Genomic DNA, 27,995 nt, shown 5'->3' on the forward strand with positions numbered 1-27,995 from the left:
TCATATTCCTTTTGGGCTTTCTAAATTCATCTTATTGAAATTATTTCTGTACCTTCAGCTGATTGTATGTGGCTTGGGTAAAATTGACATCAACGACTGGAAGTCCAACACACGGCTCAAGCACTGCACTCCAGACAGCAACATTGTGAAGTGGTTCTGGAAAGCTGTGGAGTCATTTGATGAGGAGCGCAGAGCACGACTGCTGCAGTTTGTCACAGGCTCCTCTAGAGTTCCTCTGCAGGGCTTCAAGGCCCTTCAAGGTAACAATTATACTCACTACTACCTGTGGATACTACATCTGTTGTCATGTAGATACTCCTTTTACAATAGAGTGAATATAGGGCAGTCTAATGCATGTATAAAAACACTGATTGAAAAGGTTGTTGTGAATTGGATTCTTTGTGTGATGGTATTGGGCCAGACTAAATCAGGTCATGCAGTTGAAAGTAGTGTGAAATGCTAATACCTAACATCAAATCAGTAGTTAACAAAGGTGTGATAGTTTGCCCATTCGCCCATCTCTTTGTTACACACAGCATGCCAACCACTCACAAACTCTAAACACATTCTGGGACATGTGTTCAGGATTCTTTGCCTCTCTGTGTGTCTGTGTCTCTGGGTTTCTCTGACCTGATATGAACCCTCAGTCTGTGCATAGTACAGTGGTTCAGCGGATCCCTCCTGGCAGACAGTGCTGCCCTGAGACAGAACACCCAAGCATGAGGAGTACACCATGATCCACAGGCAGACAGCACCCTTACACACCTTTTATATAAAATGGCCATCCTGTCTTGGTCAAAACATTAGGAGAAGCCAAAAAACTTGTGCACAAACTTGGATTTACAGTGTCTTAAGGTTTGCGGCCACAGCACAGGACAAAGTTGGTTTACTGAACACTTTTAAGCTCTTTTTCCACTGGTCAAAAAACCCCAAGAGCATCTGACTTCAGTCAGAAATGGGAAAGGCCACAGTCGCCAATTAGACGCAGATCAAATGACTCTGCTGTAGAGACAGGTATTTATTGGGTCCCGCTCTGATTGGCAACCAGGTTGACATGCATCGAGCCGCACTGGAGATTGTTGGACAACTCTCAGAATCTGAATATTTTGAAATAAATCACTAACAGAAAATGGCTTTATTATGAGGCATTTCAGTTCTCAAACAAAGGAACCGGTCATGAATAATAATTCATATTTGATCCTTTATTGATGTGTTATGATTGGAAAGTGAACATATAGACAGATATTCAAGTCTATTAAATATAACAGCTTGCAAAATGTCACCAAACATCCCTAGTGTACTGGTCTAGATGCTTTCTGAACCTCTTTTTTGTCTTACTGCCACCTTACTTTGTGAAAGTAAAGAAAGGTGATAATTATAACTTTAGTTGCAGCTGAGAAACAAATTGGGAAATGGAACCGCTGCTGAACATGCAATGTGTATATATAAATAGCACAGAAAGTTTTATTGTGGAAACTAAATCAGAAATGCATTTCATTGACAGATAGATTATCCTGGGTAGTGCAGATGGTCAGATTAAAATTTTACAAATTATCTTCAGTAGTGTGGAGGTCTACTTTACTGAACTTCTAGTTTGTCCTCAGGTGCTGCTGGCCCTCGGCTTTTTACCATCCACCAGATTGACGCCAGCACCAACAACCTGCCCAAAGCCCACACCTGGTGAGCTCACTGTTGGCATTATACTTTATCACAAAAGACAGTACTTGCTTTTAACACTCAGTACGTTTACATGCACAGTTAATTTGAGCTATGGTTATAGCTCGATAAAGCCATTTATTCAGACTTCTGTCCTTGTCCCTGTATACATGCACAGGAGTGAAATTGATTTATTTGTTGAAATCATGTCGCCTCTGCTATGCACTCTTTCGGCTTGTGGATAATGGGCCACTGCCAATTGACCTATGACATCAGAGACCACAGCAGAGGTGGAAAGAAAAAAAGACCGGTGAGCTAGCAAGTTAGTCTCTGTATCCGTCTAAAATGAGCTTTTGCTGCAGACTTTGCCATGTTTGACGCGTAGCAGTTAGCTGGCTTCTTTTGCTTGACCTCTTTTATTTACGTTTTACATTCCGTTCGACTTCCAGGTCATAGTTTGGCGTGAAACTTAAGCACATGTGCAGATCACCTTCTCCAGCTCCAGTCCAACTGTCCGTATACATGCAGCAGTAGATCAACTTTTACATTACATTATCTGGGTGTGTTAATCCAACAGTTATAAATTTGACTTCAATCGAGCTAACGTGTTAAAATGTACTTTAAAAGTATAATTTTGGTTGGACTAATGCAATAAGTCATTGTTTTGTTTTTTTGGGGGGTTTTTTTAATTGTCATGTAAACGTACTGACTGAAGGACAGAAAAGTAAATCTCTTTTGTGGTTGTGTGTTAACGCTCTTCTGTTTTCCCAGTTTCAATCGGATTGACATTCCTCCCTATGAGCACTATGACAAACTGTATGACAAGTTGCTCACTGCCATCGAGGAGACATGCGGCTTTGCTGTGGAGTGATTCACCAAAACAGGCAGAGCTCTGCAACAGCAAGAAGCAACAAGGTTGGCCATGATGTGCCCCCGCCCCTCCAACAAATCAATCCACTCAGACGGGGGCTTCATCCACAGTTGCTTCATCCCCAGGATGCACATACTTCCCAGGGACATGTGGCCAAGCTAAGTGAGGGTTGACAAAGAAGGCCAGAAAATGTAATCTTACTGTGGGTTTTTAAACCCCTCCAGCCCTCCTTTGTCTCTTTTTTATCATTGAAAAGGATCTCTTCAGCTGCTAATAACTCAGACTATTTACTAACTTGTGGAACCTGCAAAATTTGCTGGCTCTTCCCTTTTTTTTCTAAGTTCATTTTAGCATTTAAAAAATAGACTGTATCCATGTAGCAATGCTCTATTTTACCAAGCAGAACATGAGCTCAGTCCACTCTAAAACAACATTAGCATGACTGGTTTGTTTGCTAGAGTACAGGGTTCTTACTGGTTACCACAGCCATTCAGAAACACTAAATTTGGATTGTAGAGTGTGACTCTGGCTGTTTGGTGCCTTTGCGATTATGCTGGGGCTATCCATAACACCAAGGCTAGAAAAACGGGGATGTGTGCAGATGAGAAGGCAAGGCTTACAGGCTGTTGATACTGAATTAGTCAGAGCTCAGCTGTTTACAACCCTCTCCAAAGACGGCAGCAGGGACCTCTGCTCCCAAGTCGCTGCCCAACAACTAGCACTGCATTCCCAGAAACCCTATTTCATCGTACATTTTAACAGCTAGTTTTGTTTGAAAATGAATGAATAGCTTGAAATGTGTTATTTTTATATAACAGGGAAAATTGAAAAAGAAACAATAAAATTCTATATAATATATATAATTTATTGTTGTTATATTTCAGAAACCCCTTTCCATTGTTTCAGAAAAATAAATTCTTTTAAATGTTGAGTGTTACTGTTTAAATTATACAAGACAAGACTGAAATTCACTAAAGAATGCTGTGGTTTATTTCTTGACATGACCTCTCTCATACTGGACAAGGAGGGGTTTGTCTAAAGAGGAAAAAAAATCACAATGTCCTCTGAGTGCCATAAACATTTTTGAATGAATGAATCTTAGCAAATATTGAGCACCCTTTAAATTCTATTATTCTACTGATTTCCTCTTAGAGCAACATACTGCAGTGTGTTGTTTCCCCTCTGTTACGCTTTTTTAACAATTTTGTCATTTGTAGCTGGCCTATATTAATATCACTAGCATGAAACCTACCATTAACTTCTAATGGTATTCTGTTCAGAAGAGTCCAAAGTCCATAATAATCTATTTTATGTTGCCTCCAAGTTGTCATTTTGGAGGGAAAAGAAAAACCTTTACTACCTTCGAGCCATGTGGTGCTACATAGCATTAATTTTTATCTTATATTGGCAACCTGACTCATAAACATACTACTGCTTAAAGTGCACAATACAGTACTCATGCTCATACCTGTTTGTGGCCTCAATAACTTTCCAAGAAATCAAGAGATCTACCTAACCACACTCTCAGGAGATGTCATACACAGTTTGTCATCTGACGATCATTGGTTTTGATTTCCTGAATGTTAAACAGTTAAAAAAGTGTGTTGTCACTGCATTGCTTTGCCCACAGCAGACCATGAACACACAGTAATTGTTGCATGTCTCCATATGTGCTTTTGGTCGAAAGTGTACTGAATGAGATAAACTTCTGTTGTAGCCTGCTATACACTTCTATCAGTGATGTTTCCTTTTTTTTTTTTCTTTTTTTTTTTTCAAAGAAAAAGGGGTATTGTTTTCTACGATTAAAATGAAATTCTTGAATGTTTTCAGAAGATGCTGCCTGTCTAGCAATTTCTATGACCGCGGACTGTTCTTAAAGTTTGCATACACTAAGAAAAAAAAATGGACTGTGCGTTTTCATTCTTTTATGTAGACGAGTGTATGCAAAGTGAAAAGTGTCCTCAGATGGTGCTTTGTACAGTAATAAGATATTGTTCATATACTGTATGTGGATCAAACAACCTGTAATTTATCTTTAACTTAAGTAGAAAAGGAGTTTCTTGAACTGAAACGAGGAATTGCACACAAACAGAATGAGGTCGCCATGTGTATTCAGTGGTTACTTCTGCACCAGATATTCATCCACCTTTAAGTCCAGTGCACAAGCTGATTGCCCTACTGTCTACCCCAACACTACATTACTCAGCATTGCCCTGTAGCTGCCTCTCATTGAAGAACTGAACTTTTTATTAAACAAGTCAAAGTTGAGAGATGCAGCTCTTTTTTTTAAATAGCATGATCCACTTAGCAGGACTATATCTCTCATAGCTGACTGATGCAATTTGATGTATGTTAACACTATCATTTTGTAAGAGTATTTTATTTTTGTGTGTAATTAGTTCTAATTAAACTTGCCTTTGTCTAACAATGTTAAGGCTTTGTAGAAAGATGTATCTGTCTTTTTTACTTTTAAATGGTTGGTCCACTTGTCATGAATAAGAAAGGTTTTTAATTGTTGAAAAAAATTATTGTTGATATTGTTTATATGATAGGGTGCTAAAACAGTGCTGTCAGGTACAGAGATGATTTACATGAGGTCAAATTATTAGGGGCATGTTTGTACTATAGTGGCTTCTTCTAAATGTCATGTGGGGGATGCAAAGACCTATGTTTTACATTTGAATACTAAAAGTCACTGTCCACCCACTGTGTATTCACTGCTACCACTCTGGATATCAGATGGCCCCAAAGGAGCCAGGGAAATGGGAGAAAATAAAAAGAGCAGGGTTGTGGGGGAATCAAATACAGTCCTTTTGTTATGTTCATAAATGTACAACTGCATCACACCATAGAAGTCTTGGCAAACTAATTTTCTGGAAAGAGAAGGATAGGAGATAATATTTTCTTGTGAAATTAATGGTTCATTTTCCCATTTTTTTTTTCTTTGTTGGAAATATTGGCATGGATTTAAAAATACTAAGATAGTCAGAAGTGGAACAGAATTTTAGCTTTTCTTGCAGAAATAACGTAGACTACCTCAGCATCACAACACCTTATGCTGAGTCAGACCAAATTTATATGGAAAAAATCTCTCTATCGACAATAAGTATGTTATTCATCCAACTTGAATTTGGTAACTTCTGTCAAAGGAATGAATGTAACTTACAAATTGTTCTTTTACAGAATTTGAGTCCATGACCTTTTTTCCAAGTAATGAATACACCTCACTCTGTTGTCTGTTATTAGTTGACTGGGACCCAGCCTGACTTTTTTGCTATCCTTCAGAGGACACCCACACTTTCTGCCACACTTCAGAAATTTTTTAAATAATCATTTACATTTTAGAAATGAATATATTAATCTAAATTTAAAGGTAAAAAAACACACACACACACACACATAGCATATCGTTAAGAAACTAAAGTAAAAAGTAGGCCCTCACATGTTTGGGTTGGTCCTGATGACGTCATTTACCGTAATCTATCGGAAGCACAGTCAAGAGCCGGATCACCGGTTTCTGTCTCGTACATATTAATCCGCCAATATTTTCCGTATCGATGCTACAGTTAGAACAATCTTAGGGGGTTTTCTTCCTCCTTTGGCATCTCCGATTGTTACAGAAGATACACAATACAATTATCTGCTGTGTGAGCAATACATCAGCCCCTCTAAATAAATAAATATAAACTTTAACTATGTCAAATCTGCCTATTCCTCCTTGCGTTTTAAATATTTTTTTAATAGTGAGTTTGTTTTTATTCAGATTAAATATTTACAACGCGTGTTTTAGTGAATTTAAAGGTTAGTGTCTATGTCTTCAGTCGTCAGACACTGAGACCGGGAACGGAATGGCGGATGAATACCTGTGAAGGCGGACTTCCTCTTGCTTTATAAACCGGACCTTATTTTTACATTACCGGCATTTCAGCAGCACTGCCGGTCAGGTTTTTTTTTTAAGTCGGCGGTGAATCCACAGTGTTGAGTATTTATCTTTTTTATTTATAAAGTTCGTTTACAAAATGCCTGGATATTCCGACAGAGACCGCGGCAGGGATAGAGACAGAGGGTGAGTACATGGTTTTTGTGTGTTTTAGGTCGAGTTTTGCTCCCGTGTGATCCGCAGAAATGGCTGACGGGACTTACAACCGAAAAAATAAAAATCAACCGAACAACAAAATATTGTGGCGGAATGCTGGAGGAATCGCCACAATTGAGTGTTTGCTTGAAATGTATTGTATAACAGTCTGAAAAGTAGGTGGTTTTTGGCTTTCATCTGTCCCCCAAAAGGCCCGGGCCTCCGGTGAGCGGAGCCCGTTGTCTTTGGCTGAAGGCCTTGTCTGGCCTCGTGCCCCGCCAACGACCGCGTTGCCGTAGCTCCGCTAGCTTTAGCTTCCTGTTAGCTACCCCGCGTTACACCTCAACGCCAACGGGGATTATTCACAGCACCGGAGGAGCCGAACGGTTTTGTTAACGCACCTCACTTAACAGTTGGTTCACCTGTGGTGGACACTACGTGGCTGACATGTAATGTTTTGTCCCAATGCGGAGCGGCGATGCTAATACAACTAGCTAGTCGGCTTTTCGCCATGTGGCAGCTTGAATGCGGATACAAAATGCCGGCTGTTTTTCCATTGTTCCTCTACTGGCTGGAAAGTATATGGCAGCTTTTTAATGTCACAGTGACGCAGTTAAAATCGGAATTTATTCGTTCAACTAGCCGTAGCTGCAACCGTTTGACTTAACTTAGTCCAGTTTGACATTGTGAACTCTCTTGTGAATTAAATTGCAGCTATGGCGGAGGTCCTCCTCGCTTTGGTGGAAACCGTGGTGGAGGTGGAGGAAAGTTTGGCAACCCTGGAGATCGACTACGTAAAAAACACTGGAATCTGGATGAGCTCCCAAAGTTTGAGAAAAACTTCTACCAGCAACATCCCGACGTTAGCAGGAGGTCACCGGTATGTAGTCAGTGTGGTCCATGAGCTGTTACGCAACACAGCTAAAATGTGCTCCCTCTTGCACGTGTTGCGGTTATGTAATAGGCGATGGGTGCTGAACTCGAATTGTTTTATTCTCTCTTATCTTACAGCAAGAAGTTGAACAATACAGGAGGGCCAAAACGATTACAGTGAAAGGGAGAGAATGTCCAAATCCAATTGCCAAGTTCCACGAGGCCAGCTTTCCGTGTAAGTTTCAAACCCGTGGAAGAAACTTCAATGGTATGAATTGAGGCACACTGAACTTATTTTCTGTCCTCCTTCTGCACAGCTTATGTGATGGATGTGATCAACAAACAGAACTGGACTGAACCAACGCCCATCCAAGCTCAGGGATGGCCCCTGGCTCTCAGTGGCAAGGATATGGTTGGCATTGCACAGACTGGGTCTGGCAAAACATTGTCTGTAAGTTCTGTAAACTTGTATTGGGTATGATATCAAATTCTACACTGACCTGTGCTGATGACAGTGTATTTGATTTGTAGTATCTCCTTCCTGCAATTGTGCACATCAATCACCAACCTTTCCTGGAACGTGGAGATGGTCCCATTGTAAGTCACCATATTAGTTCACTATTGTTTTTTTTTTTTTGTTTTTTTTTCTTCTTTCGCGCTGGCAAGGAATTATTACATTCTATTGCTGTGATGTGAACTGTCCTACTGCGTTACTGACAGGTTATAACTTTCTCTCATTGTAGTGCCTGGTCCTGGCCCCAACTCGTGAGCTGGCTCAGCAGGTACAACAGGTGGCTGCAGAATATGGCAGAGCTTCTCGCCTGAAGTCCACCTGCATCTATGGTGGCGCACCCAAAGGGCCACAGATCCGTGACCTGGAAAGAGGTATTTCTGCGTTTTGTCCAATATTTGCATTTTCGTTAAGTTCATTAAAAGCCTAGTATCACAGTAATGTCAATATTACAGGTGTGGAGATCTGTATCGCCACCCCAGGCAGGCTCATTGACTTCCTTGAGGCAGGAAAAACAAACCTTAGACGATGCACTTATCTTGTCCTGGACGAAGCTGACAGAATGCTTGACATGGGTTTCGAGCCACAGATCCGGAAAATTGTTGACCAAATCAGAGTAAGTTTGCCTTATTTTGTAGCGTTAAACACCAACTGTGAAGGACCTGTAAATTACTGACAAATGAGCTACTAATTGACTGAGCACCATTTCTCAGCCTGACCGTCAGACCCTGATGTGGAGTGCCACTTGGCCAAAAGAGGTACGCCAGCTGGCTGAGGACTTCCTGAAGGAGTATGTCCAGATCAATGTGGGAGCACTGCAGCTAAGTGCCAATCACAATATCCTGCAGATCGTTGATGTCTGCAATGATGGAGAGAAGGAAAATAAGTAAGTAAGGTGTTCAGTCACAGCAGATGTTGAAGGAAAACATGACAACTGGCAAAGAATTGTGATTATGGAGCCACCTGGTTCTGAAATGAAGGATGAATTACTAATTGGTTCTTTACTGACACACTGCCTTCTATTAGATTAATTCGTCTGCTTGAGGAAATCATGAGTGAAAAAGAAAACAAGACCATCATCTTTGTAGAGACAAAGAGGCGATGTGATGACCTAACTAGAAGGATGAGAAGGGATGGGTAAGTATTGAAAATAAATGTTATTGGTGTGCATCTTTTGTACTGACTTTATGATGTTCATGTAAATGCTAACATTGAAATCTCAATTCTATTAGGTGGCCAGCTATGGGAATCCATGGAGACAAAAGCCAGCAGGAAAGAGACTGGGTTCTGAATGGTAAGTTTGAGTTGCTGATGCATTTGCATTACTGGTTACTTTTGAGCTATTTTGGTTTAAAAAAATATATATATTTTTTTATTTCAGAGTTCAAATATGGAAAAGCTCCCATTTTAATTGCTACAGATGTTGCATCCAGGGGTCTAGGTCAGTATCCTCCCTGAACTGTCTTGTACTCAAAGTATTTCTAAAAGAAAGTGTATTTGCTTTCTTTAACTCTTCTGCTTCTTTCTGAGTTTCTCCCTGACCTGAAGGAGCAGTCTATATGGCAGGGCCTTGGCATGACAAGCCCAGGTCTCCAGAGGGGGAAGGAGGATTCTTGGAGGTGTCCTGACTGGCGAGGCACGGGTCTCCCAGTCGTGCAGATATACAGAGGTGACCAGGCCCAAGTGCAGCATAACGCTCTGGCCTGCCTAAAAAAAAAAGGGGGGCGAGTTGAGGGCTGGCCACAGTTCCCCCCCACCTGTTCTCTGGCAATGGTTTGGACTGCTTCACACACCCAGGCTCTGTAACTGTCCCAGCTCAAAGCCCAGCTACACTGTCTCCTATTGTCTTGCATATCTGTTTGGGCACCGCATTGCAAGCCATTTGAGTCATTTGGAAGGTGCTTTCTGTTGCGTAGACCTGTTGTAAAGCATGGGTGGCAGTACTGTTGCAGTTTCCTAAACTTCTGTCGGAAGAGCAGTCTGACTGATCGATCATACCTTCACCTCTGTAATGACATGGCTACTGGCGCTTTTGGTGACAGTGGGACATGCTAGTTGGACACACTTGGACAAAATCCAAGCTCACACTCCTCCCTCGCCTGCGTTTCAAAGTCATGTCGAGACCTGCCAACGAGAGACATTAAGATCAAGTGAACACTGGGTCTGGAAAGATCTTGCCATGCCGAGAGTGGGGGATGCACTGTCAGTAGGCATCCTGCATATTGGTTCAGAGCTACTGTTTTCTTGGCAAGAGACACTGCTTTGTGAGCATTATAGCCAGGATCTCAAGAGTGAGCGTGACAAAGGGACACTGGTTAAGTGCTAGTTTGAGAACATTATGAAGCGGTAGTGTGCATAGCAGCCCTACTGTGTAGATGCATCACTTGACAGTATGTGGGGTGTGTGCTGCAATGGGAATGGACTAGTGTATGCATACTCAAAAAGGGTAAGACATCTGATCCATTCTCTGTGACAGTAGTTTGCCAGTTGCTCAGGAGGGGAGGGTTTTTATTTTATCCCACTGGATTGGAAGTCAATGCAGTGTGCATTTTCTCTTTTCCCACCGTAGACTCTCAGAGAAATTATTGTATTCTTAGCTTTGCCTAATTCCAGTTTTTTGCAGCTTTTGGATTTATTTGCCATCCCTGCCTCATGACAGTACTAACTTGGACTTTTTTTGATCTGGTTGTTGTGGTGGCCCTGGTGCACATCTTTTGTGCTGTCCTCCTGTCCTTTTATGCCACATCGCAACACAATCTTACAGATGTTGAAGACGTGAAATTTGTCATCAACTTTGACTACCCCAACAACTCAGAGGACTATATTCACCGCATTGGCAGAACAGCTCGTAGCCAAAAGACAGGCACAGCTTATACCTTCTTCACTCCAAACAACATGAGGCAGGCCAGCGACCTCATCTCTGTGCTTCGTGAGGCCAACCAGGCAATCAACCCCAAGCTCCTCCAGATGGCAGAAGACAGAGGAGGTAAATCTAATTGGTGAGATACAGAAACTGTGCTGTCAACAGCAGCCACACTTTTTTTTTTTTTTTTTTTTTTCTTCCCCCTTTGTTCTGAGAAGTGGATGGATTCATGAACTTATGGGTATCTCAAACCACTTTTTGGTAACAAGATAAAACTGTAACCATGTTGTGATGTCTAAAAGTTCTGTTTTTTTATTTTCTTTTCCAGGTCGTTCAAGGGGAGGCAGAGGTGGTGATTACAGGGATGATCGCCGAGATAGGTATTCTGGAAGGCGGGATTTTGGCAATTTTAGGGACAGGGATAATGGTAGAGGTTTTGACAATGGACCAAACAAGGCCTTTGGCACAAACGCACAGAATGGAGGTTATGGGGGCAATAACAGCGGCAGCAATGGCTTCAGTGGAGGCAGCTACAATGGTAATGGACAGTCCAACTTTGGTAACAGCCAAACGGGAGCGTTTGGTGCCCAGAACAACTTCCAGGCTCAGCCATTCACTCCCAACAAGGCTGGTGTGCAGAATGGTGCCAGTCACCCCCCTTTCCCCTTCCCCCAGGCGCAGGCTCCACAGCAGCACCCTGCCCCACTGGTGCCCTACCCCATGCCTCCTCAGTTCACTCAGTAAATGCATCACACTTGAAAAGTAATTTATTGCTTTTTGTCATATTTTAAGTTCTATAGATAATCCACAATTTTTGTATTTACTCAACAGGGTTACAAACAACTTCAACCTCTAAACCTTTTGAGATCTGCAGTGCAGCAGTAGTTGTGTTGCACACCTGTTTTCCTATTTAATTTGTTACATTCCTCAGTAATGGTTAGTTATGTTTTGTACTAGGTAATTGCAAATGTATTGGGTTTTTCTTTTCTTTTTTTTTTCTTTTTTTTTTTTTTTTTTTTTTCCACGTGTATCATTGAAAGTGATGTTGAGCTCCTACTCTGGACGTGCACTGCATGATCTTTCAAATAAAACAAAAAAGAGACCTGGTGTTGTATGATTGCTAAACTTAAACCAATGGTTTAAGTTGAGGCTCTACCATTTGTGTCCAGCAGATGGCATGTTGCTGACAGTAAATGAAGCTCACTTGAAGTCAAAGTGTTTATGTAGAACAGATCATTTGGGCAAACTGATAAATCCCTGATTGGACTGTTGCTGTAGTATGAGGCAAATGTATGTTTTGAACACATCACTTCCTTTGTGGTCTACCTGTGTCCCAGCAGCTGAGAGGTGTGGTAACTTGTTTTCTCTGCTAGCGTGTGAGGGGCAGTGTGGCCATATTAGTGAGTGACATAAGTTAAAACATCCTATTACACATTAAGGTCAAACGCTAGTGAAGCTGTTCAAAATAAAACCAACACCTAAAAGCGTTGCCACTTTGTGGGAGAACAGCTTTGTCTGTTTGTGACCATGTAGGAAGGTTTCATCCTGGCAAGAGGGAAGTTACTGGGCACAAGCAGCTCATGACACTGTGCTGTTACAGGTGACTTTATGATGAAACCAGCTATATAGGGAACCCTTTATATACGCAATGTTTTCAGCAAACCCTGGTTTCTCAATACTTTGCCACATACTCACTGTATAGTTAATCAGGAGTAAATCTTGTGCTTTGTTTTGGGCCCACTGAGCCTACAGGGCTATGGATGTCACATTGCCAATCCTAAAAATGAAATATGTTGATAAGCTTCAATGGATCAGCGCCCATTACTTTGCACCTGAGGCCTGGTCATAGGTCACAGCTCCTTCTGCTTAGAGCTGCTGTGGGCGCGGCTGATTTTAAATAGCTCTCTACATATTTTCAGAAGCATGGCCTGGAAGTATGTGTGGAACGCGTTGTGTAAACGCAGCTTCATTTCATCAGTTAGGGAATTTCTCTTTTTTGCTTAATGTTTTACAGCCTCACCCTGCTGCTGACGACTGTCGTTTTCACTAGAAAGCGTGTTAGGCTGGTGAACCTTTTTGTTTTCAGAGAAGGAAACCCAAAGTAATAGGACTTATCAGAGGTGAACAAACTATCCTTATCGCCACTGGATTGCACAATGTGGAGTTTAAACAAATGAGAGGTCTACACATAATGTGAACATCTGCAGTATGTGAAAAAGACAAGTGCTACTAAAGCAAACTTAATCTTTGCAAAGCTATAAAATTAACTGAAGCTAAGCAGTCTCTTCCCAAGAGAGAAATATGGCGATGTATTTAATTTTTTATTTTATTTTTACTGAAAACAACTGACTGGTGCAGCACAGCGGCCTAGTAGCTGGCGCTGTCGGCATGGAGCTTGCATCTTCTCCCCATGCCTGTGTGGGTTTCCTACCATCCAAAGCCATAATGTTTGGTAACTCTTAAATTGTCGGTAGGTGTGAGTGGTTGTTGTGTGTTGGCCCTGTGATGGACCGGTGACCTCACTCAGAATAAGCTGGGATCGGCTCCAGCACCCACTGAGACCCGGAAATGGACAAGCTGTAGAAGACGAATGAATGAGCAACTGACTGCTGCTGTTTCACAACAAGAGCAGGAAACCAAAGGAATAATCTTAAACTCTGTTTAAAATTATTTAAGAAAAAAAAATTCTCAGCGGGTTCATCTCTTTAAAATTTTTGAGAACTGCAATACCGCATTGGTCACCTTTACCTTTTTGTTCTTCCCATGTAGTCCCTCCCTATCCCTGCAGGTATGTGGGTGTTAGTTTGAGGAGTAACTGCTCTGGGTGTGTGTCAGACACTCCCACCTTAAGCATGAACCGGAGCAGCATGCTGCACCAACTGAGGTGGAAAGAGGCCGCATTGTTTGGCAACACCACCCTCCCCAGCTACAATATGAACAGTTTGTATTTTTCTTTTGTCTCACATACCCTTGCGGCAGATATTGTACAGACAATCTCTTATCAGCTTTTTTTTTTTTTTTGGGCAACAGGTTTCATTTGCATTCCTTCCTCTAGCCCTTCACTCCCACAGCAGCACAAAGGTAATCTCTCAGGGTGTGTGTGTCTGATACTCTGATAACTGCTGATAATCAGAAAATTCATGTGCTCCCTCACTCGACACTGTCAGGTGGACTAATCCTTGACAATTTGGTGTAATAATAAAAATAGCACCACTTCCTGACCTGACTGGTCTTGTTTGCCAGTATTCTGTCATCAGTGTAAACTTGTGTTAACACTGGTGACGCTACCAGAAGTTTTCACTTGAAGAAGCTGGAGAAACTAAATCAGGTGGGAGTACCTCGAAAAACATTCAAATCACTGAGGCTGAGAATCAATTGAATAATAACAAAATATAATTTACATTTTTATGACAATGCCCTTGGCTTTTTCACATGCACGTGATCAGAATAAAAGAAGAGATAGCTGCAAAGTATAAAAAATACTTTATTTGTAATAATATCCTTTCCCTCTTTATGGCCTAAAATCATTTATAGTTTCAGTTCTTCATTACACTACAAGTGGCAAAAGAATCCTAAAAAAATCACATCAATTCCCAATACTGTTGTACATTCCTGATCTGATCTATAATCGGATCATAGCTTTCTCCATGAGATATTACAGATATATATATGTATATATATGTATTAGATTTTATACTCAGCAACACAGCATGTTATTTTCTCTGTTTATTTATGACAGGAATTTTTTGATGCGTTACACTCACATCTAATTATAAATGGCACACGACAGTAGTGAGCAATATGAGGGAGTGTTACTCATAATCCTGAAATTCAGCCATGGAGGGACAAATCTTGCAACATTCTTTGATAATTGTATAGGTGGAAATAGTTTTATGGGAAATGGGTTCAGAGCCCGTTTCTGTAGGCACAAATGTAGAGTGAGAAAAGTGTAACTCATGTAGTGTACTCATCAAAGATCTGATCTTATAGGAGTAGCCTCTGTCTTTGCTGTGCTTTTTAAACAATTTCTGAGAAAGAAGCCTAATTAAAAAAACACAAGAGAGGACGTATGGAGGCCAGCCTTCTAGAATAGGAGTCAGCGTAAAAGACTGAAGCAATTAGAATGTGGAACAGGTCTGCCCGGTCTGCTCCTCCACTGCTTTACTGCCGGCACACCTGCTGGCCTGGGAGGAGCTGAGACAGGTGGAGGCTCCTTAACTGAGGGGAGACGGAACACGACACAGGAAGGAGTGAGAAGAGGAGAGGGGAGAGGAGTTGGAGAAAACACTCTTGGACTCAGATTACACAGAAGGTCTCCCAAGATGTCGAATAAAAAGGAATACAGTCCTGCAAAGATCAGCAAGTGAGTTTGGACACTTCCTCTGTCTTTGTGTGTGTCAGCTTTCCTTATATGAAATAGCTGTCTCTTGTATCATGATACGCTTCTTTAGGTCTCCTGCAGGGCTGAACTAAGCTCTAGTTCATGATGCGTATGGGCATTTTTGTACCACAGCAGTCAGGTATCAAATGATAGAAACAATGATCTCATTGTTAAAATACACTGATTGTATTAAATACAAATATGTGCCTTTCATTCATTCTTGACCAGCTGAGAGAGCATGAGGAGCTGTGGAAAATGAATGAACCCTCCCTCGTTATGAAAGTCTCAGTCTTTTCCTGTTTACTCTGATAACACCATGTTGACCATTACTAGACATGGCAAGTTTGGCTCACCATAATGCACCACATTACTTTTAACTATCTTTGTCCAAGGGGTGTATCATTAAGTTGAACTGGCAAATGTTTGGACTCTTAGGTTGAAATGTCAACAGTGTGACTGTACTCTGTAATCTGTCTAAGAAGGTTTACAATCGAGTGTTCAACTTGTTGTCATTCTCATGTCGTGAGTTTACAACCAACAACATTTATTGCCTTGTTACACATGGCAACAAATGTGTTGATTCAAAAATACTTGAAATTGTGCAACCTTGTCCCCATTCTCTGCTGGCTAAATAAGTGTTAATCTCCCCTCTCTGTTACCTGTCACCCAAAGGGTGGGTGGGGGGGTGGGGGGGTGGGGGGGCATGCCTTGAATGCAAAGGTTAGAGTCTGTGACTGACAGACGATAGGAAGGCATTAGGGAGTGGCAGGGCAGGGTCCCTGCACCCAGCTCCGTTTGTCTCTTATGACAGAGTGACACTGACTGAATGGAAGTGAGTGAGTCAGGGAGTGAGTGTTTCTTTAACCAGCCTGTTCACATTCCCAACACTCCTCAGGCACATAAGTCAATATTCATCACGATGGCAAGAAAAAGGCCTAACGACTGAAGTCCAGCGATGAAAGCCTGAATGTGCTATGTGGAAGGTGTATTCCTATTAATTAATGAAATGTTTTGTTGTGTTTTTTTTTTTTTTTTACTTTACTTTAGTTGACTTCTTTACAAAATTTCAAACATCACATTAATTAATTAATGGCAGCAGATGTTCACAATTTAGAAGCTGGAAATATAAACGTTTGATAAATGAATCAATCTAATCCATTTTCTGTCTCACCCATTCATCCAATTCTTGTTTACGCTCAAACTTATTCATATTGTTTAGCAGTTTCATTATAAAATAGTATTCTAGTTATACACAAGCCCAGCGACATTCTTGTACTCTTCTAAAGCCCGGATGGGGGGGGGGGGCATCCAAACTGCCACCTAAAGCTTTCAAATAAATAAAGCAGGTGAACAGATTTACCATTAAAGGGGCATGAAAATAAAATACTAAGGTAACATACAAGTTTTTATCTCAAGTACAGCCCTGTATTTGAGACTTGTCAACCGATTTGGTTCCCCGTTAGAATTCGTGTTCCCCCTCGAAAAGCCATGTTAACTGACCCCGCCCACAGGCCCAGCCCAGAACAACTGGTTTTACGGAAAGCGAAGTGGTACAAAATAATTGACAATTTGCGTGAGATTGCAGCGAAAATGAGATTGCCCTGTTGGTTTGATCATCTGTTATGGAATGTTAATGGAAAAGAAATAATTGCAAATTTGCAATTTCTTAGCTCTTGGTTCACGCCTGTTGATTTGTTTATAATTTTTATGAGTAAATAAATACCATTCTTTGTTGCTGAATTGTTATTGTGTCGATGACAATTATGACGATAACAGTTTAACTTGTTGATCATCACAATGACAATTATGTAGACCTATAGCCTATTCTATGGGCATGTCGTGCAAGCGATAACAGATCACGTGTAGGCTTCCAGGAAAAAATATTTTAAGTGTTCAGTGAATAGCTTTGACTTTCGTATAAATCATCCACTTACTTGGAACAAACCTGCGCGTTTGTCACGTGAACGTATATTCATTATGGGAAAAGGGACAAACTTGTGTTCAACGAGTTCATGAATTATGAACATAATGGACGCTATCCGGTGGGTAGAAATATGCAAAACAAATAGCAGAAATAAGTCATTCGCAGGAACTCCGCCCGATTCCAAATGAACGGTAAGCAATAGTAACGTTATGCGTCAAGAATAATGTCATCAATTCATCGGTCGAGCATGCTAATCAGTTAGCCCATTTTAAATCGACTAACTAGTGTAGGTGATCCGGCACTGAGGTTTAATTAACGAAGGCTACTCTCCCACAGCTAGGCTAGTTGGCATCCATTTACACAGCGATTGACAATGAATGCTCTGACAAATGCAAATATTGTCTTAATATAATAAAGAACATATCACTAGCCTACACGTTGCTTTGTCCCATTTAGCTTTCCGTACACACTGTGTTTCTATTTGCGTTTCCTCCTTAAGTACGTACAGTAACATAGCAACTACGCACAACTCAGCAGTAAATCAGCGTAAAGGGGAACGGGAACTTGGGGGAACCAAATCGGATGACACAACGGCAGCCCAAATAATCCAAAGTAGCTTTCTCTAAATGGAAGTATAGCCATGAGTTTTCCCTCCAAGAACCTAAAGGAACAAATGGAATGGTGAAATGAACAAAAGAGCCTCTCCATGTCGGTGTCAAGTAATTCAAATACATACATTGAACATGTATGTTAGGTTCTGTTAAAGAGGGGTGGAGGTGGATCCACATTCAGCCACATGAGCATTTAAACGTTTCCTTTAAAGTAACGCAACAGTTTCTTTCCACACCAACTACTTACCTTTAAATTTGTAACTGACTAAATGATTTAGTTACTTTTTGGGAGAAGTAACTATAACGAATTACTTTTTTAAAAATAGCTTGCCCAACACTGTGCAACAATGTCCTCAGCTACTTCCCCCACTGGGAGCAGTAAAGAAATGCAGAAGCTAATCTTCCTCCTTCTGCTACTACTACAACGTGTACAACCGAGTAAACAGTCAAAGAACAAAAACAGCTCTGCAGACATTTTTTTACTAGCAACATGCCAGCAGGTGAATGAATTTACTTTCATGTTCACACCCGAGACATCAACTTCTTCTCATTCCACGTCTGTCTAATGGAGAATAAGTGACATACCAAACGTTCAATCGCAGGAGCAGCAGCCCTTTCGCTATAAATGTGAACCCAAGTGTTGTCCTTCCACTTAAGAATTACATACATATTGCCTATTCTGACCCATTAATAGACTGAACTACTCAGTAAGTGTGCCTCAAGAGCACAGCTGATGTCTACTCTATAAGTCACATGCTCGAAAGGAAGCTGAGTGCAAAAAGTCAATAGAGGTCTATTTCAATATAAATATCACAGTCAGATCTACACCTACAAGCTTGATCAATTCCAACCCTGTATTAAGACTTGGGTTTTGTAACACCTTCAAATGACGCACGAACATCAGAGGTGTCTGTGCAGACTTATATTTCTCTCTCTCTGGTGTTTGTACCCAGGAGTCAGGCCAATGACCTTACTTTGCTGATCGCTCGTATGCAGAAGAACGCTGACCAGGTGGAGAAGAACATCCTGCGTTCAGAGGAGCTTCTGGCTGTGGTAAAGTCTGCTTACACACCACATGTGGAAACTTCAGTTTCCTCAGCATAGAACCACACGACATGTTCAAAGTTAAAGGTTTGTATTTGATGACGATGTTATCCTGCTGTTTAGGACACAAAGCATAACAACAAGAATCAGCAGTTGATCCACCAGAAGGAGGTTGCAGACAACCTGGCAGAGGCTGAGGGGCTGCTGAAGGGTCTGTTCATGGACGTGGACAAAGCCAAGAAGCTGCAGCACCCACAGTTTTCTGAGATAGAAAAAGAGTGAGTTCATTCAGGATCTTCAAAGATGCTTTAAAAACGCACACAGAGAGATTCGGATTCATGCCAACGGATATACCTGAAACTTGCCGCATCACATTCCATTATCTCATGCTCACATTCCCTTTAACTGGTCTCCACCCCATTTACTCACGGCCTAAGGAAGTACTTCTAATGTTCCTGTTTTCAGTGTGAGCAACCTGCACGACCGCTGGGCAAAGAACTGTGCTGCCTACAGGGACCTGTACGACCAGGTGCAAGACCTGGAGCTGGCACAGAAGATTGGCTGGGGTCCTCTGCTGGATGAAAAACTGGTCAGTTGATGCTGATCATCTATCACAGAAACGTGTCAACTAGTCTTTGCTTTATGTAGCTAAATGTCTCCTTCCTCTATCCAGAGACAGTTAAAGGAAAAGCTGTATGGCCCCAAACTGTCTGATGTGGAGAAGCAGATTGCAGAACATAACATCCTGCACCAGGAGATCGAGGCCTACAGCTCCCAGCTGCAGCCCAGCACCACCACATCACAGGTAACAACAGCATACAACGCATGTGCACTCAGCAGAACCACACGTAGCAACTACCTGTTGATGAGTCTCCATCTTTTCTGTCCGTAGGAGCAGTACGCAGCCCTCAAAGAGAAATATGCCAAACTTTTTGTGAGTTTTTGTCACCATGAGACTTCAACTGAGGGATGTTTAGTGGGATATGTGTCTGTGTGATTGTGTGTGTTCCACATGTTGATGTGCGGCGTGAATATCTTGCAGGAGAGCTCCCAGAACAGGCGCACCAACCTGGCCTCTCTGTACGAGTATATGCAGAGCTGCAGTAAGGAGCTGGTCTACCTGTCGAGCCAGCAGGAGAGGATCCTCAAGAGGGACTGGAGTGATCGTATGGTGGATCCCCCAGGTGTCCGCATGGAGTATGAGGTGAGGAACCAGAGTGACATCTATATTTTGAAACATTCTGTCGTTTATATTGTCTCAGGATCAGATTGAGGTGCTGGTTGGAGAGAAGAATAATAAAACATTTTGTCAGCTTGCCTTCAAGCATAATCTTCTAGTTGCACAAGCTGAGGAATCAACTGGTATAACCAGTTGATTCCTGTTTAGCTGCTTGAAGGATTTCATTTGAATACTCAAAACACCACGTCATATTTTCTACATCTCACTTTATATCTGTTTACAGAAATTCAAAAATAATGGACTGATAGCACATGAGGCTGAGATCAACCAGCTGACCAATGAAGCTGACCGTCTGGTTCAAATGGATCACCCTGGCACTCAAACGATAAAAGTACATCTCTCAGACATGAGCAAAATGTGTGACTGTGACCAACCATCATGGCAGCAAATTGAAATAACTCAGAATGCAATCATAGTGATCTGAAACAAATTGAATCCATTTGTCTTTGAAATGTAGGCACATGAATATGCCATGCAGTCTGAGTGGCAAGCCTTTCTGAACTTGTGTCTAGCTCAGGAGAGACACCTGGACAACATTGAAGACTACAGGAAGGTATGGGAGCTCTGATAACACTCTTCTCTTTGGTACGTTCACTAGTGCAGTTAGCTAACAGGTGACCGTTCGCTGTAGTTCCAACTGGATGCCGAGACACTGTCTGAATCCCTGGAGAGACTCAACTCCACTCTGGACCCAAAGTCTCTGGCTAACAAGAGCAACCCTGAAGTCCTGCTGGCACTAGAGGTATGAAAGTGTTCTCTGATCGAGTTGAAGGTTTTTGTGCAACCATTTAAATGCTGGAAAGGACTGTCTCAGTGTGTCAGGGGAGATTCATGGCAGCTCTGGGCATTTAAGTAAAAAACAATTCATCAACATCAAAGATAAACTCAGTTTAGTTGTGGCACAAAATTCCAATAAAGACCTGTGTGTATTTCTTGTCACATATCCATTAATTGTTCTCTTATTATAAATGTAATTTATTTAATTTCCCGTGATGTAAATCTAACTTTCCATGTAGAATTAGGAATGTGGGCACTGGGACCTATCATCCTATTTCCAAAACCAGAAAATGTGTAGCAGCTGCTTCAAATGATGATATCAGGAGCACTGTAAAGATAAGCGAAATCCCCTCCGCCTGCTCCGGGTTGGATAATGGGGAAACCAGTGAGATTACATTGATCTCACTGATTGATACTTTCAGGGAGATGAACCAGCAGTGATGAGGAATGAGCAGCGACTGAACGCCCTGAAGGAGCTCAGCAAGAAAGTTGTCCCTTTGAAGTTGCGACGGATCCCTCCCACCAAACCCACCACTGTCGTGTCGCTGTGCGACTGGGCTAATGAGGAGGTAGGAGATGACCAGCAGCCACTTGTGTCTTGTGTGTGTTTTAATCTGCATTCAATTTGTGGTCATCTCAATCATCTTCTCTGTGTGTGTTTCAGGACGCACTGAGCCGAGGTGAGAAGCTCACCCTGAAGTCTAACTGCGATGATAAAGACTGGGAGGTTCAGACGAGCGGTGGGAAGGTTAAAACCCTCCCTGGGGCATGCTTCATGGTCCCACCGCCTGATGCTGAGGCCCAGGAGAAAGTAAACAGGTGCACACTCACAGTGTGTTTTCCTTCCTTTGTTGTGATGCGATTACAGCCGAGACGAAGGCTAACTCATGAGAGATGATTCACCAGTGGTAGATTTTAATGAAAGACTGTCTGTGTGTGCTCAGTTTGAACAGAGCACTGACGGACCTCAAGAACCGTAGAGCTGCACTGCTGTCCTCCTTGAAGAGCCCTGCCATGGAGGTGATTTCCCCCCAGAGGGGAGGTGAGAGGACAAGCGCTCATTTTTCTCATTTTTCTCTGTTCCAAAGACCAAAGAAAAATTGTCAAAGTTTTCATTCTAACCCTCAGCTGCTGTCCAAAGTGCTCCAGAAGATCCCAAAGCTGCAGAAATCAGCAGCGAGCTAGACAAGATCAACAAATCCCTAGATCAGATTGAAAAAGAAATTTTGAGCCGACTGAGAGCCCCGCTGGACAACCGCAACCCCAAGGAAGACCTGGCACACAGGCTCCAGGAGCAGGAGGTGAACTGGAACAGTGTTTATCTTTAGTGTGGTCTGATTTACTTTCTGAATATTCTCCTGAGCGTGTTTAGATCGAGCTGGATTGATGTGACGCTGTTTGACTTGCTCTCCAGAAATCTGCTCTGGCTGTGAGGAAGCTAGAGTCTGAGAAGTCTCATATCCAGAGAGAAATGGAGCCAATTCTGGCCAAGAAGCCTCTGGGACCCACTTCCTCTTCTCTGCCTCTAAAACTCAGTGCAGTCAATCATAAAATTGATGACATCAACACTCTGATTGATCTTTATAATAAAAAGTAAGAAGAACAGAATGAAACTGTAGCTATATATTCTCAACATGTAAAAGGACTTAATGTGAACATTTTTATTTTATTTGCACATTTTTTTTCTGAAACATCATTTGGTTTGCTGTGCTTCCTGTTAATGCTTCTCTCCTTTCACCAGAGGTACAGCCTCCATGTTCCTCGAAAATCAAATGCAGAAAGTGGAGGGGATTGTCTCTGGGTTTGAGGAGCAGCTAGCCAAAGATGGCACCATTCTTAATCAACCCAAAGCCCTTCAGTATCGCAACCAGCAGCTGCAGGTAAAACCAAAAACATGTTTTTCACGTTTCACATTAGATTCAAATCTTATATGATTATTGGTAGCATGGGATGGTCCATCATGTTTGTGTCCTCTGTTGAAAAGGCGATGCGAAAGGATGTTGCCATGAAGAGCGATGCATTGAATCAATTAGGCAGAGACTTAGATCAGACTGAGCAGGCCTGCAGCTCCCTGCAGAAGACTTTCAATGAATACTGTCCTGACATCCAACGCCAAGAGAATGAGGTGAAACATCTGAAGAACCGTTACACTAATGTCAATAATCAGCTCCAGGAAAGGTGAGAGAAAAAAAAAAAACACATATAGGTATGACTGTGACTGTAAAGCCTCTGATGCACTGGCCAATGTATTTTTCTTGAAAACATTTTATGATAGCTGAGGGTTTGTTTTATATTTTTCTTAGGTCTGCTCTCACAAAAGAGGCAAACAATAAAAACCAAGATTTCGAAAATGCTGTTCAGTCGCTGGATTTTTTCTTGGTCAATTTGCCCAACAACAAAATCAAACCTACAGACGATGTGGCAGAGATAGCAGCCAAGCAGAATTCTCAGAGGGTGAGTGCAAGTCTTTTTACATGTTTTAGGTTTTTTAAATCTCAGTTTCAACAATGGTGTCTCATCAGCTGCTATTATCCAATCATTTCCTATGTTTAGAGAGTGATGGAAGACATCAAGAAGAAATCCAGTGACTTAGAGCGAGTCAAGGCTCTTTCCCATGAACTGCAGAGTGTCTTAAATGTGAGTTCAAACAATGCTGTTATTATTGTTATTTACTAATTATTCCTACAGTAGAATGTAAGTGAATGTCCTTAAATGTCTACATATATTTCCTTACAGGAGTATGAGATTAAGTCAAACACTTACCGTGGTACTCTGAAAGATGATGATGATGATGATGATGATGCTGCTGCTGATGAGGATGAGGAACCAGTCCTAAAGAGGCGTCAAACTCTAGCGCAGGCTGTTCAGAGAAAGGTGAAGTTACAGACAGCTGCCGGGTTTCCTCTTTAAAACTACCTTCTTCATTTTTAAACGTCCTTTTCCTTCTGTCTCTGCCAAAGGAAAAAGATCTGATGAACCTTTTCTCTGAGGTGTCTGCGGAGAACAGCCAGCTACTCAGCCAGTTGGGGACGGCAAAGAACATAATGGCCAGGGTATGATATGACTAATATATCCTATTCATCATGTTACTTTACAGAAGTTCTGCCAAAAATCATCACAGCTAGTTTTGAAGTGACCTCCTTTGTCCTTTTATTCATATACAGAATGAAGAGAAAGCCAGTCAGGTGGTTGTCAGCCAGCAGCTGCAGCTACAGAGCCAGAAGAAGGACCTGGAGGAGAGTGATAGTCTGAAAAAGGAATTAAGTGAGGAAATTACTCGGCGTTTACACGCTGAAAAAGACCTGGAAACGTATCGCAAGCGGTTTGTGTCTCTGAAGAGCAGGAGAGGAGTGGAGAGGTTGGAGGAGAAGGAGGTGGTGCAGTACTACCGTGACCCAAAACTGGAGGTGGACCTACAGTCCCTGAAGAGTCGGATCCAGGACGAGTCATTAAAGAGGACGACAACAAATTCAGAGATCAAAATTATCAATGAAAAGATCATCAAACTGGAAAAACAGCTGATCAGCATTGAGCCCAAAATGGTGACCAAGGTCCTGACTGAATACGAGAGAGATCCACAGCTTGATAAAGAGGTAGCCAAGATTAAAGATGAAATGAGAAGGATAAGAATGGAGCTCCAAACAAGAGATACTGAGGCAGTCCATGTGAAAACTGAGCTCACTGTACTGGCTCAGCAGCAGCCAAAAATCAAGCAGAAGGTTGTTAAGAAGGAAGTGGTGAGAATCGAAAAAGACCCAGAGATGCTGAAAGCTCTCTTCATGTTTCAGAAAGATATTGCAGAGGAGGAGTCCCAGTGCAAGTCCCTAAATGATAGAATTTTTAGCACAAGGAGTCAGATAAACACATTAGAGCGGGTTATTCCCACCATCCAGCCCAAGGTAGTCACCAAGGTGGTGAAGCAAGTCAAGCAAGACCCAGAGTCTGTTGAGCAGTCAAGGAAATTACAGACAGCCTTGGAAGAGGAGAAAGATGAGAATGCAATCCTGATGAAGGATCTGACCACCATTCAACTACGCTATAGCGAAGTGGAGAAGCTCAGGCCAAAAGTTGAGGTCAAAGAAATAATCAATGAAATCTACAGAGTTGATCCTGAGACAGAAGTAGGACTGGTACGCCTGAAGAAAGAGCTGCAGGACGTGAGCCGAAACCGTTCAGACCTGGAAAGAGAAATCACCACAGTGACAACCAATCTATCGAGTCTGCGTGCTCAGAAACCCAAAGTAGAATACAAGGAGGTGACACAAGAGGTGATCAAAGAGGAGAAAAGCCCAGAGGTCATAAGGGAGCTGCAAAGACTGAAGAATCAAGTCTCCCGTCTGCAAGTCAACTGTGACTCCACTCTGGAGCTGCTGATCCACCTACGTAAAGAGAGAGATGATCTGAAGGAAGAAAAATCCAAAGTGGAGACAAAGCTGGTAAATAAAGAGGTCATCAAATATGAGAACGATCCTCTTTTTGAGAAAGAGGCTGACAGACTCCGGAGGGACGTGAGAGAAGAGATTCAGCAGCGTCGCAAAGTAGAGGAGTGTCTCTTTGAGCTCCAGAACCAATTGATTATCCTTGAAAGGCAAAAGCCAGAGGAGAAGATCATAATGCAGGAAGTGGTGCATCTTCAGAAGAACCCATCGCAGATTCTGGAGCACGAGAAGTTGAACAAGAAGCTGGACGACGAAATGAAAGCTCGCAGGAAGCTCGAGTTAGAAGTCAGACAGCTCAGATCCCTGGTTCAAGAGAAAGAGGTCAGCCTGGCTCAGATGGATGAACGTCAGAAGAAGATTCAAGTGGAGTCAGAACTCAGACAGATAAAATCCCGCATTTTTGAACTGGAAAGTTCTCCAGCGCCAGTTGAGGAAAAGATCATCATTGAGGAGGTTCTAAAAGTGGAGAGGGATCCAAAGCTGGAAAAACTCACTGATGACATTCGTGTCAACTTGGAGACTGAAGCAAACCATGTTAGTCGCCTTGAGAGAGAAATCTGCAACCTCAAGGTCAAACTGGAACTGCTGCAAAAGGACAAGTCCATTGAGAAGGTTGTTTACAGAGAAGTTGTTCGTGTAGAGAAAGACCCAACTGTGGAAGCTGAACGAGAACGTCTGAGAGAGTTAGTAACAAAAGAGAGAAATCTCAGACGCAACCAGGAAGATGAAATGCAGAGCATCAACATCAAAATGACCCATCTACGGACATCCAAGTCTGTGAGCTCTCAGGAGGAGAACACTCTCAGCAGTAACAGAGATGCTCTGCAGAGAGAGAAGGAGGATCTCCTGCAAACGCTCAGAACGCTGGAGTCTCACAGGCAGGACATCAGCATTACCTTCCAGCAGCAGAGCAAGCTGGTGAGTGAGAGAAACCACATAGCACGGCAAAGAAGTCTCAAGACATCCAGTGAAATACAACGGCTGGAGAAAGAGATCTTGAACGAAAAAGACAAAATACACGAGAAAGAGTTGCTCATCATCGAACTGCAGAGCGGACTTAAGAAAGAGGAGCATGCTGAAACTCACACCAGAGAGACAAATCTTTCCACAAAGATCACCATCCTGGATCCCGAAACCGGTAGAAACGTGTCTCCCTATGACGCCTACGTGCAGGGGCTGATTGATCGCAGCCAGTACATCCACCTGTCGGAGTTGGAGTGCGACTGGGAGGAGATCACGTCAACTGGTCCAGACGGGGATACAACAGTCCTGCAGGATCGCAAGAGCGGGAAGCAGTACTCAGTCAAGAATGCCCTCAAAGACGGTCGCTTGACTGAGTATGATGTGATGTGCTTCAGGGAAGGGAAGATGTCCATTTCTGAGTTTGCGCTCCTTGTGGCAGGGGAAACCAGAAAGCCCTACATTCCTCCAATAACAGCCCCAAAGACACCGACCAAGCCTGCCCCAATCTCTCCCTTGAAATCCATGCCATCCCCTTTGAGGTCCTCCTACACCAACCTCAACACCACACTTAGTGGAAGTTCCAACAACCTCAGCGCTGCTCCAGGTGATGAGTTTTACCCAATCTCTGGTATTTACGACACCACCACTGAAAGCCGCATGTCCGTGAGAAGTGCTCTCACCCGCAAACTCATTGATGCCGACACAGCTATGAGGCTGCTCGAGGCGCAGGCAGCCTCTGGTGGAATTGTTGATCTCACCAAAAAGGACAAAATTTCTGTCCATAAGGCAACTGAATGCGGTCTCATTGACTCAGCTCACATGTACAAACTACTGAATGCCCAGAAAGCCTTCACAGGAGTGGAGGACCCTGTGACCAAAGAGCGTCTTGCAGTAGGTCAGGCAGCTCAGAAAGGATATATTCCCCAAGACAAAGCCAGACGGTACATGCAGGTGCAGTACCTGACCGGTGGGCTGGTGAATCCCAATAAAGCAGGTCGCCTCACTATCCAAGAAGCTCTGGACATCAATCTAATTGACAGCACAACAGCCAGTGAACTGCAAGACGAGGCATCCTATGAAAAAGAGCTGGTAGACCCCATCACTAAAAAGAAGATATCATACAAAGAGGCAATGGATCAGTGTAGGAAAGATAACATGACGGGGCTGCCGCTGCTTCCTGCAGCCTCCACTGATCCCACAAACACCCCATCGTACTCAAACTACCGCTTCAACACCCCTTTCAATTTTTAAACCACGCATACGTACATTTCTGGTGCAAGCACCAGTGCTACAAGGTGAAGGTAACTGATACATGTGAAGAAGTAAAAAATATTATTACATATATATTATAAAACGGATTGTAATGGAAGAAAGAGGGAACTGTACCTGTGGTTCTGCTGTTATTCTGGGGTCAGCTGTAAAAATGGGGCTAATGTTTGCTCATTATTCTATTTGGGTTTTTCAGCATTCTGAAACTATTTCTTTCATAAGTGCATTAAACTCTGTAATTTTAACGTGTGTTTTTCTGTTCTGTTAATTGAAATATTTATTATATATATAGAACACATTTTGTGGTTTTGAGCAAAAATATCTGAACTGTTGGACAAAACCTTACTAAATATTCATCATAGCCAGATTAATTTGAATTGCTTTTAAAACTTTTCATTAGCGTCATCATCAGATCAGCGTTTTAGTTTGTCCAATCTGCCAATCTGAGCAAATACTCACAAACATTCTGACACCAATCTGAGCTGTTCTTTCTGTTTA

General features: G+C 42.3%; 3 protein-coding genes across 6 annotated transcripts in view; all 3 read left to right on the plus strand.

Annotated features, from left to right (window-relative positions):
* LOC115047311 (E3 ubiquitin-protein ligase SMURF2) overlaps nucleotides 1-5,267 on the plus strand; it is a 46,728-nt gene extending 41,461 nt beyond the window's left edge. The window contains exons 17-19 of the mRNA XM_029508143.1: nucleotides 59-260; nucleotides 1,605-1,680; nucleotides 2,428-5,267. Coding sequence (XP_029364003.1) covers nucleotides 59-260; nucleotides 1,605-1,680; nucleotides 2,428-2,527 — 378 coding nt within the window. The 3' untranslated portion in view covers nucleotides 2,528-5,267. The remainder of the gene's footprint in view (nucleotides 1-58; nucleotides 261-1,604; nucleotides 1,681-2,427) is intronic.
* A 1,172-nt stretch (nucleotides 5,268-6,439) lies between these two features.
* Nucleotides 6,440-11,882, plus strand: ddx5 (DEAD (Asp-Glu-Ala-Asp) box helicase 5). 4 transcript variants are annotated; one of them, XM_029509575.1, is made up of 13 exons: nucleotides 6,440-6,593; nucleotides 7,317-7,482; nucleotides 7,614-7,710; nucleotides 7,793-7,926; nucleotides 8,007-8,072; nucleotides 8,219-8,360; nucleotides 8,442-8,602; nucleotides 8,700-8,872; nucleotides 9,013-9,123; nucleotides 9,219-9,280; nucleotides 9,368-9,427; nucleotides 10,751-10,972; nucleotides 11,178-11,882. In XM_029509575.1, the coding sequence occupies exons 1-13, from the start codon at nucleotides 6,547-6,549 to the stop codon at nucleotides 11,591-11,593; spliced, it is 1,857 nt and encodes a 618-aa protein (XP_029365435.1). In that variant the 5' UTR covers nucleotides 6,440-6,546; the 3' UTR covers nucleotides 11,594-11,882. The 4 variants fall into 4 exon arrangements, with proteins under 4 accessions (XP_029365435.1, XP_029365437.1, XP_029365436.1 ...); XM_029509577.1 differs by having other exon boundaries at nucleotides 10,751-10,985; nucleotides 11,178-11,346; XM_029509576.1 differs by having other exon boundaries at nucleotides 6,547-6,586; nucleotides 7,313-7,482.
* Nucleotides 11,883-15,059: 3,177 nt separating this feature from the next.
* evplb (envoplakin b) lies at nucleotides 15,060-27,746 on the plus strand. The gene is made up of 22 exons (XM_029509571.1): nucleotides 15,060-15,212; nucleotides 18,719-18,818; nucleotides 18,933-19,087; nucleotides 19,275-19,398; nucleotides 19,483-19,614; nucleotides 19,702-19,743; nucleotides 19,852-20,013; nucleotides 20,273-20,380; nucleotides 20,507-20,602; nucleotides 20,681-20,791; nucleotides 21,249-21,395; nucleotides 21,491-21,645; nucleotides 21,771-21,868; nucleotides 21,955-22,127; nucleotides 22,241-22,419; nucleotides 22,568-22,706; nucleotides 22,811-23,004; nucleotides 23,130-23,280; nucleotides 23,380-23,463; nucleotides 23,563-23,700; nucleotides 23,787-23,879; nucleotides 23,991-27,746. The coding sequence occupies exons 1-22, from the start codon at nucleotides 15,172-15,174 to the stop codon at nucleotides 27,477-27,479; spliced, it is 6,111 nt and encodes a 2,036-aa protein (XP_029365431.1). The 5' UTR covers nucleotides 15,060-15,171; the 3' UTR covers nucleotides 27,480-27,746.
* Nucleotides 27,747-27,995: the final 249 nt, after the last annotated feature.

This window comes from Echeneis naucrates, chromosome 8 (genome assembly GCF_900963305.1).
Source record: "Echeneis naucrates chromosome 8, fEcheNa1.1, whole genome shotgun sequence".
Lineage (NCBI taxonomy): Eukaryota > Metazoa > Chordata > Actinopteri > Carangiformes > Echeneidae > Echeneis > Echeneis naucrates.

Coding starts and splice junctions, on each gene's coding strand:
- ddx5 (XM_029509575.1), top strand. CDS start 6,547: ATGCCTGGATATTCCGACAGAGACCGCGGCAGGGATAGAGACAGAGG. Junction 7,711..7,792: donor CCACGAGGCCAGCTTTCCGT/GTAAGTTTCAAA, acceptor CCTTCTGCACAG/CTTATGTGATGGATGTGATC. Junction 8,073..8,218: donor AACGTGGAGATGGTCCCATT/GTAAGTCACCAT, acceptor CTCTCATTGTAG/TGCCTGGTCCTGGCCCCAAC.
- evplb (XM_029509571.1), top strand. CDS start 15,172: ATGTCGAATAAAAAGGAATACAGTCCTGCAAAGATCAGCAA. Junction 19,088..19,274: donor TTTTCTGAGATAGAAAAAGA/GTGAGTTCATTC, acceptor TCCTGTTTTCAG/TGTGAGCAACCTGCACGACC. Junction 21,869..21,954: donor GATTTCCCCCCAGAGGGGAG/GTGAGAGGACAA, acceptor TCTAACCCTCAG/CTGCTGTCCAAAGTGCTCCA.